The 15,142-nt window shown below is 40.6% G+C and overlaps 5 protein-coding genes across 9 annotated transcripts in view; 3 read left to right on the forward strand and 2 right to left on the reverse strand.

Moving 5' to 3' along the window:
* Window positions 1–252: 252 nt before the first annotated feature.
* LOC129594425 (V-type proton ATPase subunit d-like) lies at window positions 253–2,647 on the forward strand. Its single transcript, XM_055491116.1, has 6 exons — window positions 253–645; window positions 713–884; window positions 1,117–1,375; window positions 1,441–1,518; window positions 1,790–2,053; window positions 2,141–2,647. Exons 1-6 carry the CDS (start codon window positions 510–512, stop codon window positions 2,300–2,302), a joined length of 1,071 nt encoding a protein of 356 aa, XP_055347091.1. The 5' UTR covers window positions 253–509; the 3' UTR covers window positions 2,303–2,647.
* Window positions 2,578–5,885, reverse strand: LOC129594412 (NAD kinase 2, mitochondrial-like). Of its 2 annotated transcripts, none has more exons than XM_055491096.1 (9): window positions 5,311–5,885; window positions 4,992–5,225; window positions 4,538–4,626; window positions 4,196–4,366; window positions 4,024–4,107; window positions 3,679–3,942; window positions 3,413–3,579; window positions 3,119–3,296; window positions 2,578–2,996 (listed from the first exon to the last, which is right to left on the reverse strand). In XM_055491096.1, the coding sequence occupies exons 1-9, from the start codon at window positions 5,359–5,361 to the stop codon at window positions 2,861–2,863; spliced, it is 1,374 nt and encodes a 457-aa protein (XP_055347071.1). In that variant the 5' UTR covers window positions 5,362–5,885; the 3' UTR covers window positions 2,578–2,860. The 2 variants fall into 2 exon arrangements, with proteins under 2 accessions (XP_055347071.1, XP_055347079.1); XM_055491104.1 differs by having other exon boundaries at window positions 3,413–3,564; window positions 5,311–5,880.
* Window positions 5,886–6,724: 839 nt separating this feature from the next.
* LOC129596189 (uncharacterized) lies at window positions 6,725–14,955 on the reverse strand. 4 transcript variants are annotated; one of them, XM_055493402.1, is made up of 5 exons: window positions 14,557–14,955; window positions 8,811–9,302; window positions 8,384–8,469; window positions 7,828–8,168; window positions 6,725–7,308 (listed from the first exon to the last, which is right to left on the reverse strand). In XM_055493402.1, the coding sequence occupies exons 2-5, from the start codon at window positions 9,246–9,248 to the stop codon at window positions 7,289–7,291; spliced, it is 885 nt and encodes a 294-aa protein (XP_055349377.1). In that variant the 5' UTR covers window positions 9,249–9,302; window positions 14,557–14,955; the 3' UTR covers window positions 6,725–7,288. The 4 variants fall into 4 exon arrangements, with proteins under 4 accessions (XP_055349377.1, XP_055349385.1, XP_055349369.1 ...); XM_055493410.1 differs by lacking the exon at window positions 14,557–14,955 and adding an exon at window positions 9,842–10,142; XM_055493394.1 differs by lacking the exon at window positions 14,557–14,955 and adding an exon at window positions 9,710–10,142.
* On the forward strand, window positions 8,737–13,553 carry LOC129594001 (ATP-binding cassette sub-family C member 3-like). The gene is made up of 8 exons (XM_055490551.1): window positions 8,737–9,008; window positions 11,925–11,964; window positions 12,087–12,190; window positions 12,349–12,528; window positions 12,676–12,831; window positions 13,034–13,171; window positions 13,261–13,389; window positions 13,461–13,553. The coding sequence occupies exons 2-8, from the start codon at window positions 11,961–11,963 to the stop codon at window positions 13,551–13,553; spliced, it is 804 nt and encodes a 267-aa protein (XP_055346526.1). The 5' UTR covers window positions 8,737–9,008; window positions 11,925–11,960.
* The window catches only part of LOC129596179 (multidrug resistance-associated protein 1-like), a 35,211-nt gene continuing 34,110 nt past the window's right edge, over window positions 14,042–15,142 (forward strand). The window contains 2 exon segments of the mRNA XM_055493382.1: window positions 14,042–14,320; window positions 14,494–14,754. Of these exon segments, the coding sequence (XP_055349357.1) occupies window positions 14,069–14,320; window positions 14,494–14,754 (513 nt within the window). The 5' untranslated portion in view covers window positions 14,042–14,068.

Here is a 15,142-nt window from a genome sequence, read left to right on the forward strand (position 1 = left end):
ACAGTAATTTTTTACTGAAAATCTGGATGCTAGATTGGACGATTCCCGATTTTCCACTACGAAATTTTTCATCGCTTCCGGTCAGCGCCTTTTGCAGTACGGTAGGACGGGTATGTATCCGCCGCCTTTCTATCGGCTTAGGGCATTTTAATCGCACGGATGCTTATGTTCAACGTGGGCAGCGTTTAAAGCGGTCCGGCTCAACCCGGTCCATGTGATATTGGCTGCTGAGGGTGTTTGGGATCACTCGGTGTCCTGGTGCATTTGGGAAAACAGTGCATTTCTACTCGCTAGTCACCAGTCACACCAGAGACCAGATGTTACGAATATTCCAGTTTCGTGATAGACCGTAGGGTGCGTTAATTCCTTTGATTTGCTTGAAGTTATTTGCGTATTTCGATTGTTTTGGAGTTAACTTCAGATTCAGAGGAGTTATCGGTTTTCGTCCAGCTGTGATCGTGTGTTCGCTTCTTTCCATTTGGTGAAGCGCTGCTTTATATTCAGCAGACATGTTCAGCCATTTCTTCCCTGAAGTCGTTTTCAATATCGATGATGGCTATCTGGAAGGTCTCATCCGTGGCTTCAAGGCTGGCATCCTTAACCGAACGGATTATTTAAATTTAGTGCAATGCGAAACTATAGATGGTGAGACATTTTGCTGTCATAACGCGTAGCGGGTTTGGCAGTCATAGCAAATGTGAATTTGTGGCAGATCTGAAACTCCATCTTCAAAGTACGGACTATGGTAACTTCCTGGCCAATGAACCCAGTCCACTCCAAGTGGCCGTCATCGATGAAAAACTGAAAGAGAAAATGGTGCAGGAGTTTCGCCACATCAGAAATCAGGCTGTGGAACCACTAAGCACCTTTTTAGACTACATCACGTGAGTGCATTCCGTTCATATGGAATTTGATCCCATAGCGCCTTTTTCCATATAAATTTCATCCTAAATTAAATCATTAAAAGCAGAACATTTTCTTTCACTTTATGTTTAAATAAACCTGAAATTTTTTATAGGATTTATTTAGCTATACTATTTTAATGCTTATAATTTTCGCGATTGGCGCTTGCGACAAAATTACAAGGCTCAAGTCACTTGAAGGTTTATCATTCAGGTATTCCTATATGATTGACAACATTGTGCTGCTAATCACGGGAAGCCTACACGGTCGTCCTATTGGCGAGCTCATCAGCAAATGTCATCCACTGGGAAGCTTCGAGCAGATGGAAGCACTGAATATCGCATCGACAACAGCTGAGTTGTACAACGCAGTCATCGTCGATACCCCACTGGCACCGTTTTTCGCTGACTGTATATCCGAGCAGGATCTTGATGAAATGAACATCGAAATTATCCGTAACAAGCTCTACAAGGTCGGGATTGCTTTTCGTGATTATGACTGCTGGATTCCAGTACGTAGTTTGATTTTGCATTATAGGCATATCTGGAATCGTTTTACGATTTCTGCAAAAAGTTGGGCGGCACTACGGAGGAAGTTATGTGCGAGATTTTAGCGGTAAGAACTTACGGTTGTAATTCAAATTTGAAAGTTTTAAAAATCGTAAATATATTGCATTACATACTCTAGTTTTATTTTCTGCGCATAGTTTCCAAATGTATGCAAAAATCAATACTATGCGCAGAATACTATTTTTGCATGCATTTGGAACCTAATATGAGCATGGTTATCATGTGACATCCGTGTGCTTGCTTCCTTGTATTTCGTAAACTGAAGAAAACTCCGTTTTCGCTTTGGTATACTTATATGGTATCATTTATTCATGTAGTTCGAAGCTGATCGCCGGTGCTTCACAATCACAATCAACTCGTTCGGGACCGAACTGACAAAAGACGATCGCGTTAACCTGTACCCATTGTGTGGCAAATTATTCCCTTATGGAATTGCTGGATTGACAAGAGCATCGGATTACGATCAAGTCCGGATGGTGGCTGAGAGTTTCGCTGAGTACAAAAAGATTTTCGATGATATTGGTGTGCAAGGCCAAGGAGGAGGCGAGAAAACTCTGGAGGACAAGTTTTTTGAATATGAGGTGAGGTTGCAGTTACCTCAGTTTTTTGCTCTGAATCAAAACGATGTATTGCCGCTTTGGAAACTAATGGGTTTCTTCGACATATAGGTGAAACTGAATGTCAACGCTTTCATGCAGCAGTTCCACTATGGAGTGTTTTATTCTTTGTTCAAACTCAAGGAACAAGAATGCCGAAATATTGTGTGGATTGCGGAGTGTGTAGCACAGCGCCATCGTGCCAAAATCGATAATTATATTCCCATCTTCTAAAATAATATTTTTACAAAAGTGTGAACAAGGGTGGGACAACTGGCAGCATTCCTCATGTGTGAAAGTCTGGAATTTATGTACTCTTTTAGTGGTGTTAACAGTTTTTGAATGTATACCCGGCATCAGTGAGTAATCCACCCGTAAACTTGTGTCATTTGCGATATGTGCTTCTCAGCTGTTTGGACATGTGTGTAACATTTGAACGCTTCTCTAATTTATTTGGTAAGGATTTTGTGATGATTGCATACATTCGGTGGTATCTTGTTTAATTTAAGTTTTACTCTTTATTGTGTTCTGATTTACGAAGCGTTGTTCAAATTCAATTTGCATGCAAAGCAAACTGCGCCCATTGTGCTATTAACATTAATACTACGTATAAAATGAAAGCTCCAGTTAACATAAATACAATACCAGCATAGTGAGCAAATGTCATCCACTCGAAATATACAACTGTACATGCACAACACTAGAGGCAACATTGTTATCGAGAATTCAACAAAATATTGCATTTGTACTTTCCATAAATATATACGCACACATAAAACGTATGCAGACTATTTACAAGAGCTGAACCGTTCGCAGCGCATCGTCCGGGTGGGTGGTGAGAATAGCTTCTGCGCCATCATTGAATTTATACGATGGGCCACCGTCAATTACCAGGGAAGCATCGAAACATCGAGATTTTACGACGACTCTAAAAAAAGTACCAACAGCGAATTAATTCAGTAATCTCATCATACGCATTCAGTAATCGCATCGTTTCACGTAACACATAACTCAAATTTACTGTGATGTACAACTTTACAAAAAGCATACTTGTTCACAAAGCCGCGCGGATTACTGGTACCATAAATGGAATTCGACACAGGATCCCGTATAGTGCAGACCAGGCGTGTATCGCTGGGATCGAAGATTAGTTCGTCGTTGAACGTCTTCGTTACACTTTTGACAAATTCGGATTCGGTTGGGACGGGAAGATCACTAGACTCACGTACTAAAAAATGGACACGAATATACACAACAGTGATATCAAACAAAATAAAGGAACTTCAATTCTGCACGGGTAAGGGTCGTAGGAAGTTACTAGGAAGTAGGAACTAATTCGCTTACCAATTTTGAGTATGGAAGCAGTCGCCTGCTCCGTCAGTTTGTTGATATTAAATGACCATGATGTTGAGCCGGTTCCAGTGCAAATGGTAACGCCTGAACTCTTCTGTTTTACACTGGGGGCATCATCCAGAGAAATCTCATAATACGAGACCCTACAGAGGAAAGTACTGTAAAGCAGAATACATTAAAAGCGCGGTTAGAGTTAGCAAACAGACACAGCATTAATAACACAGCACAATGAGCACACACTCGATTTCGTTTTTTACCTCGATGATAACGATTCGCCAATAAACACTTCATTCAAGGCCACTTCCGGCAATAGGCGAGAATTAGAACTTCTCGATCCAGCAACCGACACATCCCGCCTACTGCATTCTCGCGAGGCATCCGCAAATTCAACAGCGTCTTCGACAGCCCAATCCGCAAAGCGGTGTTCAGGAAAATTCAGCTCCTGTTCATGTAACTCCACAGGAGTTTCCAAGGCGCTGGGACCGGACAGCTGTATCCGTATACGCTGCCGATAAAACCATCTGTGCAACGAAGCGATACAAGATAAGCATTACAGTTCTGTGGGCAAGTGAAACAAATTCAAGTTATTTCCTGTGGTATACCTGAACTGGCCGTTCATTAGTTTGTCCAGAGATTCTGAGAAGTTGAGAGATGCTGCCTTTGGCAGGCACAAATAACCCTCCGATCTGTACATCGCAAGACAAAAATTGAAAACAATCCAAACAATACAACAAATCTATTTTAGTTCGTTCGCCACATCAAATAAACTTCTACCTGCGAGGATCAGTATTGATGCCAATTAATGGCTTCTGGCAGTTGCGGATCTTACTAGCGCCCAGCAGAAACGTTCCGTCTCCACCGGCGCTAATAATCGCATCCGCCCAATCAATCACTTCCGGTCCATATTCGTAGCGATTGACAATATGGGTTTCGATACCTTTGTTCCTAAAATGAAATGAAATGACCATGTTCCTGAGAAGGATTTATGACACCAAAACGCTATACAACGCATCACGCAATACACCGAAGTCGAAAAAATTCCCATACGAGTGTAAGGTTCAACAATTAATGTGCTAAGAGAATGAATAATCATCGTTTAAAAATGCATGTACGTACCTTAATGTGCGAACGATTTTGTCAGCTTGATTTTTGTGATAGGCATTCAGTTCTCTCAGTGTATAATAATCGGAGCCCTTTTGTGCTAACTGCAAACAAAAACATTTTACAGATATGTATGAAGAAATGCGAATAGTTCCGCGATTTTGCATCACTCCACTAATTACCCGCCGTAATTACAAATAATGTCACTGCAATGATTACACAGTTACGATATCATTATTACCAAACTTATTATTTAAGAATTCCAAGAACTGCAAAGCCGGACGAAAATTTAAAACACGGCCAAAATTTCACGTTTATCCAGTTTCCAACTTTAACATATCAGAGTAAGTCATCAAACCAGCGCAGCAATAACTTTACTCTATCAGCAGAACACACATTAAAGGTTTTTACAGTTTACACCCATGACTATGAGCATGGATTTTTATTGCCGCGCTCGTGGTTCGTTTACCTTTTCAGCCAGCTGACGATCGCTAAGATGGGGATAGCGTTTGCGTTCGAATTCATAGCGCGTGATTTTGGAGAGAACGACGACTTTTTCTGGCTGGAACACAGGCACAGCATCCTCATCGTACAACAATACAGGAGCCGGAGTGGGATGGATCTGATCCATGGTCGATGCGATGATTTTGGCAGCTGTAGCACTCTTCAGCCACCTACATCCGGACGGGATTCGCTTTCTCATCTGTCCATCAAAGCCAAAAATGAAAAATCTCACTCGCAAGATTTATTTCATGCAGAACAGTTAACCGAAATGCGGATTAGCCCACCGAGAAAAGTGCTGCATAATTCCGACATGGTCGGAAACTTCCAAGGACCATTGCTGATCCACAGCGTCCACAAGGGAAAGACTAGAAAGACTCCACGACTCCAGTTTGCCGTGGGATCAGCCCACAGACATTTGCGGCAATGGGATGCGAGTTTTCAAACACGTAAACCACAAAAAACTAGATTCGAAAAAATACTACTGTGTCAGCTTATCGTGGTTGCACAGAAGTGATGCAAGAGCAAATTTGCACAACACTGTGACAACAGGTACAGTATCAAGAAGATTCAGGAGACACTGTGGCGGAATGCATATCACCTTTTGACCAGAGCTGCATTGATAACGTTTTTTAGGTACAGTTGTGTAAAGCACCAGATTATCACAGATCAAGTTAGACTGTGAAACGTTAAACAGATATTCCAAAACAAATGTGGGAAAGTCAGAAAGAGAAACTAAACTTGCCAAAGACAATCAATCGCCTTTTCAAAGTCAAAAAGCCTTCTGATGCTGGCAAATGCAAAATGTTTACTTATATAGACGCACGTCATCTATGCACGTGCAGAAGTGGAAGGAATAGAATCTGTAGCGAGTAGACGAATACAAGTACTTAATTATAGTACTGTACTTACTTTGTAGCGAGTTTGCTATGTACGATACTACTAAAATTAATCATGTGGTGCGTGATGTCAGTCAAATGCCGCTGTATAACTGTGCAAACAAGTTTTTTACTACTTACTTTCTCTGTACGATACTAAAAAATCTGCCAGGTAACAGAAATTTCAAACTCGCTTTATTGTTAGCTAAAGTCTTGAAGGTAAAAACACACGATATCATAAGTTTCTTGGAAAAAATTTCGGAAGGACCCTTTGCAGCACAGAGTAGAGTTTGACTACGATTGACGGACCACTGACGGTCATGATACGATTATGTACTGCATCTTCGTTCTATGTATGAATTTCGTTCTACTTTTCTACTGTACAAGATACACAATATTCTGTACAAATCAGTTAAATTGGAAAATTGCTATATGTAGTCTGTTCGATACTTCGTTTGTACTTGCATTTCGATACTTATTAAACTGTAGTACGTTAACCATTTCATTTTGCCAAGTCTTGTTGAGCAAAATACTGCAGCTTTCTATAGTATCAAATATTTTGTGCTCTACTAGCTCATATCTATATAATTATTTACTTACCATATTAGCCCACTGTTTTTGTCATACTTACAGTATGGTTCGCTATTTTGGAAGTACTGGAGTTGGATCAAAATTATACTGTGGTTCAGCGCCTTTATGTATTCGTGGTGCTACTCTCCCGACAACTTTTGATCTTATTTCATAAAATTGTACGAGAAAACGCGTGTAAGAAAAATAGAATTGTCAGGTTTTATTGTCGCCTTGTATTTTATCGCTACGGCACTATTAAATTAAGGTAAATGTGCATATTAAATTTTTGTTATAAAGATATCTAATTAGGTAAGTACAATATTATTATCGCGACAAAAATAGGGTAAGTTCCGCTCGAGCCATCGTGCATTATAAAAACGACTCGAGCGACTCGCTTTTACTAATTCTAATAATGTATAACGAAAAGCTGGCATGTGAAACTTGACTTAAAACCACTAATATTTTGACAAGACTGCAGTCATGACTGGACAGATTGATACAATCCAAAACAACAGTGTCACAATTTAATTTACATATCGAAACGGTCGGAACTGGCGTAGAACTGGATCAATCGAGGTTGTCTACCGTAGTGCGCCGTCCGCGCTGTCCATTTCGAATCATTTTTTTCGTAAATGGCCGACATTTTGGCTTGCCGGACAGGATACCTTCATTATATTGTCCGCGCGTTTAGGAACGAAAACGTCTTTGGTCAAAAAGTGAACACAAACGATATATGTTGCCATCCTATGGGCAAGATTGAAAACGGTTGCTGGCTTCGACATTACGTTTCACATTGACCTTTTCTTTTCACTTTCGATTATGATTTTGAAGAATCAGCTGCAAAGCAGAAAAGCACTTGGTCAATATTTTTGCTGTCTATTGTCAAAAATATTATGCGATCATCTGCGACTGCCTAGTGCGTACGATATATGTAATTTTCCACTAACGATGATCGAATATCATAACCGACCAAATATAAAGCGATCAATACCGGCACATACAACGATGAATGAAAATTGCACGAAGTTCCAACCACACCGATTTCTCTCATTTCATTCAATCACTTACCGTCTGCTTATACCTATTACTGGAAAGTGGAACGGGAATAAATCAAATATGTAGCAACCGGTCATGCGGCTGTAATATAATTGTTTGTGAATGTTCGCAACGATAATCTACCGCAGTACGGCTGTAGTTTGTTATAACAATATCCTATATGTCAACGTGGAAAACGGAAACATTTTACCGTTAGCAGCAGAAATGTAATCGTATTGTACATTTAATTTGATCAGTAGATGGTAAGAACAGGAATCATTTACTTCACTGTCAGCTTTTGTGTACGTTATGCGTCCTTACTTGTACTTCCGTTGACATAACAGGACAATCGACAGACTTCGCGCTGGATCGTGGAAATGTTTTCCGGCAGGCATTGATTGGCTTCGACCGGATACGGTGGACATGCCGATTCATCCATGATAATCACCGTACGGACGACATCTTCGTACGCTGGCGGCGGCTCTTCCAAGTTCAAGAAGGCCATGGCCGCCGAGCAGCGGGGCGTGCCGGGATAGAAGCCCGTCGCTGGATTGCGACGGCCGGCTCCGTGCCGGTACAGCTGGTGGTGCCGCGGCACAGATGGCGGTCCGACACCGTTGACAACCGCTTCGTAGTCCGGCGGGAGTGATGAGAATGAATCGCTACGGTACAAAAATAGCAGCCGGAAGATGATTGAATAGTTACAGGATATAGTGAGCACCCGGCGCGGTGCTGTTATGAAATGTGAATAAGCCAAAATCCCAGAGAGACGGCAATTGGTTTTTGTCGTCGGCATGTATGTGTGCATTTTACGCACAGCAGCAGAAATCAATTGAAGAATGTTTACTAAGAGCGTCGATTACTGCTTTACCCTCACCGTCGACTACAAGGGGCTTCTAAATCGCGCGGATTAGCCGTGGCGTCACGGTGGCTGTGCGCATTGCGACGCCGACGTCGCAGTTCCTGTAATGCGATACATCAAGGGATAAACATCGCCGAGCATACGTCAAAATAACACTAAGACTCGTGCAGTAATTTGCGAAATCTTTTTCTTACAATTTAAATTTTATTATCCGCGGCCCGCTTACTTTTTTTAGAGTTAATCATAGTTAATACCGGCAAACAAATGTGAGGTGTTTTTATGGATTTTTTAGGCTTACCGCTTACGTGCAATTGAATTTACTTAAGTAATCTGGCGAAAGAAATAACGAAATTCAGTTGCAACAAAACCATTAGCGGTTTTCTTCGACGAGAATTACACCAATACACACTGTGAAAGTAACAAATGATAGACAATATCGTACCTCGCGCTGTCTTCTTTGCGCTTGTTTTTTACGCAGGAATAATATGATGCGGATGAAGAATACAACCCCGGAAGATATAAAAAGTGGTCCGACCAGCCACAACTGACTGATCATGGAATTCAAATGACCGAATGTGTCGTCCAGCACGAATGCCGTCAGTAAACATCCGATCAAGATGAGCGCGATGGCCATTGACAGGTAGCAGACGATGGGGCAATCACAAATTTCGAAATCCGAATTGATCGTCCGCGCTCGCGGTCGGTGCGGCCGGCCGCGACCAAATGGCGGAATGATCAGGTCGCGATTGCGCGAATGAATAGGCAAAGTGCCCCCCGGGCGGCCTCGCCGGGAGAATGCCATCCAGGGCGGAAAGCGCCAGCGATCCGCTGCGCTGTAACCCAATCCCATACCATGCCCGCATGATATTGCTGTCTCCATAACGTGCAAAGGAGTTTCCGGCTCCGTTTAGCGCATTTCTCCTTAGTTAAACACCTGCAAATTTTAAATATAGTAAAATAGAGGTTACCGATAATAATTGTTATTTAAACGAAGTCACGGAAAAGTACAATAATCTTACAATTTAATTTAGTAGTTGTACTCGAATACCGGCACAAACACTTACTTATATATATACCTGTTGGTGTACTTGCTGAATGATTGAAATTAGTAATCACAGTTCACAAAGCAAATTAACTTAATGAAAAAATCAAATAGTGCAATGAAAAATTTGTTAAAGACAGACAATAATCGATGCACGAAATGGCTCATAAAAATCAGAAGTAATAAGGCGAAGAAGAAAGTTCAGTCGCAAAAAATCGTGCCTAGCTAAACACGGGAAGCGTTGGTATGTAAGTCTGTTTCTTACAGAAGGCAAATATTAAATGTGGCTTAGTGCTTACAATTAAATTAGTTGGTCGATCGGTAAAGTCACGATATACACCACGAGTACGGTGTATGATACTTATCGATTGAGATGTGAGATCTATTTTTCGGAAAGGAATGGGAAGCGAGTCTATAAATTAGGAACAAACCGCGTAAATGCATATGGTCAAATTACAACAGCATCAGACTGGATCATCATAATAAATTTATTTAAGCTGGTATTAGACCATGATCCTGATGTTGCTATCATATAGGACCGAGGCGGCATTTTTAAAGATCACTGCAGAAACTCCTGGTTAGCATTCAAGCGCACGAGATCGGCAAAGCATGCTTGGGTGACTCCCAGTCTAACTTCAAAAACTGCACCGCTGTGCAGCTTCGCTTCCGGTATTGCACCCCGCCACAAACGGCGCACTTTTCGCGTTCTGTTCCAGACAGGTTCGCTGTAGCTTAACAATTAACATGTACATGTACGTCACTGCTACGCTCTCGTACTTCCTTGTAATTTTCAATGTATAGGGACGTGCTTCCGCACAAGATCGTTCAAATATTATAACTAGCCGAGATCGATTTTTCGGAACGTTTGCATATCCATGTTGCGTTTCTTTCCTCTTTTGCCATATAATGATGTACGTACATACAGATACGGTCAAGTACAAATAATTACGAGTATCCTAAGGTTAAATATCGTAGTGCGCGGTCGATGGTACTAACATGTAGTTTCAAATTAATAACTGACAAACTTATAATATGTAAAAGTTTTTGCTGTAAAGATATGAATCGTAGAAGCTACATAAGTTCTGGTACATGATAACAGGAATGTGGTGTATAATACTCCGTACGTGTATTGTATCTGTATAATAAATATTAAAATTCTATAAATATAACAAAATTATGCTCGGCCAAAACTGTACTCAAGGGGTTAGCACTCCCCTTGTGCTAACCCCTTGAGTACAGTTTTGGCTCGGCACAGATGTAGAACTAGAACAGTACAATTACTGGACAGAAATATGTAACTACGCTAACATTTTTAATTTTTCCACCATACTATTAGTAAATAACAATTTAGAACGATATTATCCTTCTAAATTCTTTGGATATGTTTATATCTATTATGTGTCTATCTGCAATTTTATCTACAGGTTCCTGTTTTATTGTTTTTAACAATAGGTTCTGCTCTTATTCTTTGGAGAGCTTTAGTGCTGCATGCTGTTGCAACGATATTCTAACGAAGCCTAGTTGCAATATTAGTGGTCAATTCGCAGACACTATTATATCTATATGTATTGTACGTAAGTAGTTATCGTTAGGTATGATACTTTATACAAAAGAGTCTTCCGGTTACGTGGTCCTGTTCCCGGTCCACGCATGATAACTACTCGACAACAAAATCATCGTTCAAATTCTATCGCTTATAATTACAACAAAACTGCTTGCATTCAGAAAAAGAATTATTGTATTTGAATATACTCTTGGTTTGCAAAAAAGAGTTGAATATACAAATACTCTTGGTTCCCGAATATCATGAAAAATTGCAGATCATGATTGTTGCATGATTGCAGTACATGGCAAAATATATACTAGTGGTACGTTGTACGCGAATATAAATATAAATATGACCTTATCTTAAGAACTGCGAACTACCCTAGTATAGGTACAGGCACTGCCCATATAACGTACGCAGTCTATCAAAAACATAACACTGGTTTAACATAACGTAACATAACACAGGATGCCGAAAAACATAACATTAATAAATAACTGTATGTTAAGCCCTTTGTGGATGTAAAGCGGGAAACGCCCGTCAGAAATTGTTCTTAGAACGTTAAAGTTTTGTTGAATTTCATTTTACGATTATTAGATTATAAACACTAACTCCCAATCTGTAAAGACAGGCAGTGGGTTGTATATTCGTTGCCGAATTATTTTCAATGTCTATAAGTAATTTTAAATCGTTCTTGAAGTACACAGGACGTCTCAGTCGAAGGTATTTGGTGGCAGATTGCAGCCCTATATGTTTTACGCCGGAAATGTGCAGTGCTGGTGTAATCTTCCGGTCAGCTGCTGTTTAACTGTTTTTTTGGATATTTTACTCTGTCAAGAGCACTTAATCATTTCGAGAAGAGGTGGCATAAATTATTGGAATTTGTTGCTGACAAGTGCGGTCATCTTGAAATTAGCGTACAATGCGCAGTACTTGGGAAATTAAAACTGCTCATCGCATTGTTATAGTGGCCAACTTGGAGTCGGCACTGGGTTATCACCAGTATGAGTAAGCAAAGTTTCTTTAGTTGTCTCCAGAATTATTATTAAAAATTTTCGTGTGGATTAGTTTAGAAAAATTATTTCGTTAAGCTTAGTTACAAAGACTGCAGTGTCATTGTACATTTGTAGTGATATTCTTATCCGTACAACGGGAAGTATCTGGAATATCATTGGTGTTTCCGATGATGGACCCTGATGATGACGCGGCCGTGTTTTGTGATTCTCCGCTATGGGTAATTCGCGTCAAAACGTATAACATGGATCTGAATATTACGAAAAAGTATCATAATCATGTTTTTGTGGGCAAAGCGCCGGATGCACAGATTGTACTCGATCGTGTGTAAGCACAGTAAGTTTATACGCGCACGCTTTTACGTGATATTAATTACAGGACAACAACCTGACCTGGTATACCGACGATCCGAACTTTACGAACTGCTTCCAAAAGACAATCCTTACTGTTATTCCATGCGCATTTTTGTGGATTTTCTTCCCTATACAACTGTGCATTATTTCGCATAAGAAAACATCAGGGAAAGATACCGGAACGTATCTGTTCTGGACAAAGATGGTAAGCAGTGTTGCATTTGGTTTATCTACAGGTGGTGCATGCGCACTGTGGTACTGTAAATATGGTATTATGTGCTAGTATACTACTCGTACATCATAAGTTATAGATAAATTAATATACATAATTATTGATCTTTATCGAATTCAGACAATGGGAAGTGTATTGTGCGCAACAAGTGTTATGGAGTTGATTTTTTCCTTCTATGGTCTGGCGGTGTATGGATCCCGACCCGTACTGGGTTACGACGTTCCCGTCCACCAATACGCCGACATTTTTATGGCCATAATCCAGTTATTAACCTATGTAAGTTCGGTCAGGAATTCGCTTGTTTTGACGAACCTTATTTGCCGTGTCAGCAATCCTAGTGACACAATTTTTGAAATGTATACCAATTTATCTGTAACAGAACTGCATACATTGGATCGAATGCAGTTTACCATGCAGCAGTCGAGAAAAATAACAGAGTATACTTTGTAGATAATTACTCGTCTGCGCCTCATTGCAGGTTTTGTATATATTTTATGTGGTACTGGACTGGCGGAAGCGGCGCGCGTCTAATGGAGCATTGCTTATTTTTTGGTTGCTGACGGCTGTTACGGAAGGTGTGATCCTCCGGACACAGATAAAACTTCTCATTGACCTTGTAGGTTTTCGTATACATACATACAAGTGGACTTGTTATAAAATTCTTATCTGCTGTAGGTTTGAACAATATTATCCACTTAATTGTAGGGTGTTGACAGTTTAACTGAAAAATTCTGCGTGGCTATTAAAATGATACAAAGCGCCTTCATCTTTGCGCTGCTGATATTTTCCTCCTTCTCTTCGTATTCCTGCCATTTCAACAAAGATGTTCAGACGGTAAGTAGTCGCACTAGTACTGCAATTACAGCAGTTTTAATATTGTGTTTTTAATCATGTCGAATTCGTAGTTTGCATCGCCGGAAAGGCATTCGCCATTCCTCAGTCAGCTGTTGTTCTGGTGGTTTAACCGGCAAGTCTACAATCTCAAAATTTTAACATAACAACAATAAATTTTGAGGTTTTTTAATAAAAATATTTTGTGGGAACGCATGAAATGCGCTTGGCTTGCTAGTGGTATTATTGTATAGATATGTTGATGTGCTTACAGTGTGCGAAGCTGAATTGACATACGCTCTGTAAAGCCGAAGGCCAGTGTTTACTGTAAGCTGCAAAATTAACACTAAAATAATCATTTTTCTTATATGTAATACAGAATATATTTCGCCCTTTTTCGCACGCAGCCGTTTTACAGTCTTTCATGTGATAAACTGGTAACATCCCTTTCTTTATACTAAACCTACTTTTATGTTTATTGTGGTTCTCATATTCTTCTTTGTGCTATAGAATCGTGTATCGCGGCTGGAAATCAACATTCACTGTGGATAATTTATGGCGATTATTAAGCTCACAGGAGAAAGCCAAAACCGTGTCGGCTATATTTTTTAAACACTGGGATCGGTATGCAGCACGCGCGCCTTCTGTTCCGCTAGGGACGGTGTTGTTGAAAGCATTTTGGATGGAGCTTATGTTCAGCTGCTTTCTGAAACTAATTTACAATGCCATGCTGTTCTCGGTGCCAGAACTATTGCGCCGGTTGATATTCTTTGTCAAACATCCTAAGGATGAAATCTGGAAAGGTTATCTTTTTGCCGCGTTGTTGCTGATGGCTTCCATGATCCAGACCATGTCTATTGGACATTATTTCCATCGGTGCAATATTTTGGGATTACGAATACGCACGGCGTTGATGAGCGCGGTCTACCGAAAGGTAACGAATTCAAAACGGCAGTTTTCTTGTCAGTTTTGTTAGACTTTGTTAAAAGTTTTTTCCCACATGCGTGCACACTGAATTGCATTTTTGCACTTAAAGAAATATTCCTAAATATACTATAAATATCGTTTAATCCAGGCAGTTGAACAAACATGTCTTGCTTATTACAGATTTTGCGCACCGGGCCGTTTACACGAAGTGAAGCAAATGCAAAACAATTCCAGCCGACTAACCTGATCTCGGTGGACGCGCAGCGGATTATGGATTTATCATCATTTATAAATCAGTTATGGGAAGTGCCACTTCAGATCGGCATTTCCATGTACCTGTTGCATAATGTTTTGGGTGCATCAGCATTTGCTGGATTGGGTGTTATGGTTTTGAGTATCCCCATTGAAGTCGGCATTGCAGTGTGGAGTAAGCGACTTCAGGTACGAGCACAACAATGACAAGTAAAATCCATTTATTGTTAAAACAGAGCATACTCTAGGGTTTGTAACAGGCAAGCGCGAGGAGATCACGAGTGAGCTTTATTGTACAAATAAAGGGGAACAATGCTGCGTAATAGCAGGAAAGCAAGAACAAAGCACTGATGGCTAAGCAAGTGATTGCTAGAAAAGTGGGTTCTTGAGCGTCTGTCAAGGCGTGAAAGAAGCAACTGGCGGCAAGCACGTGGTGTGTGCCATCAGCTGTGTGTTGATGCGCAGACTGGACTCAATCCAACGCGAGCGTACGCTGAGTCATACAGCGAGAGAGGGACGAGAGAGCAAGTATGCTCAGTGTGTGCGCCGCGTATATCCGCTTCAGCGGATATAAGTG

The sequence above is a fragment of the Paramacrobiotus metropolitanus genome, unplaced genomic scaffold, assembly GCF_019649055.1.
Source record: "Paramacrobiotus metropolitanus isolate TYO unplaced genomic scaffold, Prichtersi_v1.0 Parri_scaffold0000003, whole genome shotgun sequence".
Taxonomy (NCBI): domain Eukaryota; kingdom Metazoa; phylum Tardigrada; class Eutardigrada; order Parachela; family Macrobiotidae; genus Paramacrobiotus; species Paramacrobiotus metropolitanus.

What these genes read in the sequence shown, in the direction of transcription:
- LOC129594425 (XM_055491116.1), top strand. Translation starts at nt 510, where the DNA reads ATGTTCAGCCATTTCTTCCCTGAAGTCGTTTTCAATATCGATGATGGC. An exon ending in GCAATGCGAAACTATAGATG is followed by an intron (nt 646 to 712) that starts GTGAGACATTTT and finishes AATTTGTGGCAG; the next exon opens with ATCTGAAACTCCATCTTCAA. An exon ending in ACAAGTTTTTTGAATATGAG is followed by an intron (nt 2,054 to 2,140) that starts GTGAGGTTGCAG and finishes TTCGACATATAG; the next exon opens with GTGAAACTGAATGTCAACGC.
- LOC129594412 (XM_055491096.1), bottom strand. Translation starts at nt 5,361, where the DNA reads ATGGTCCTTGGAAGTTTCCGACCATGTCGGAATTATGCAGCACTTTTC. An exon ending in ATCAATACTGATCCTCGCAG is followed by an intron (nt 4,108 to 4,195) that starts GTAGAAGTTTAT and finishes TGCGATGTACAG; the next exon opens with ATCGGAGGGTTATTTGTGCC. An exon ending in CTAATGAACGGCCAGTTCAG is followed by an intron (nt 3,943 to 4,023) that starts GTATACCACAGG and finishes TTCGTTGCACAG; the next exon opens with ATGGTTTTATCGGCAGCGTA.
- LOC129596189 (XM_055493402.1), bottom strand. Translation starts at nt 9,248, where the DNA reads ATGGAGACAGCAATATCATGCGGGCATGGTATGGGATTGGGTTACAGC. An exon ending in GAAGCCCCTTGTAGTCGACG is followed by an intron (nt 8,169 to 8,383) that starts GTGAGGGTAAAG and finishes TTTGTACCGTAG; the next exon opens with CGATTCATTCTCATCACTCC. An exon ending in TTATGTCAACGGAAGTACAA is followed by an intron (nt 7,309 to 7,827) that starts GTAAGGACGCAT and finishes TCTGCTTTGCAG; the next exon opens with CTGATTCTTCAAAATCATAA.
- LOC129594001 (XM_055490551.1), top strand. An exon ending in TTTGTGATTCTCCGCTATGG is followed by an intron (nt 12,191 to 12,348) that starts GTAATTCGCGTC and finishes TATTAATTACAG; the next exon opens with GACAACAACCTGACCTGGTA. An exon ending in TCAACAAAGATGTTCAGACG is followed by an intron (nt 13,390 to 13,460) that starts GTAAGTAGTCGC and finishes TCGAATTCGTAG; the next exon opens with TTTGCATCGCCGGAAAGGCA.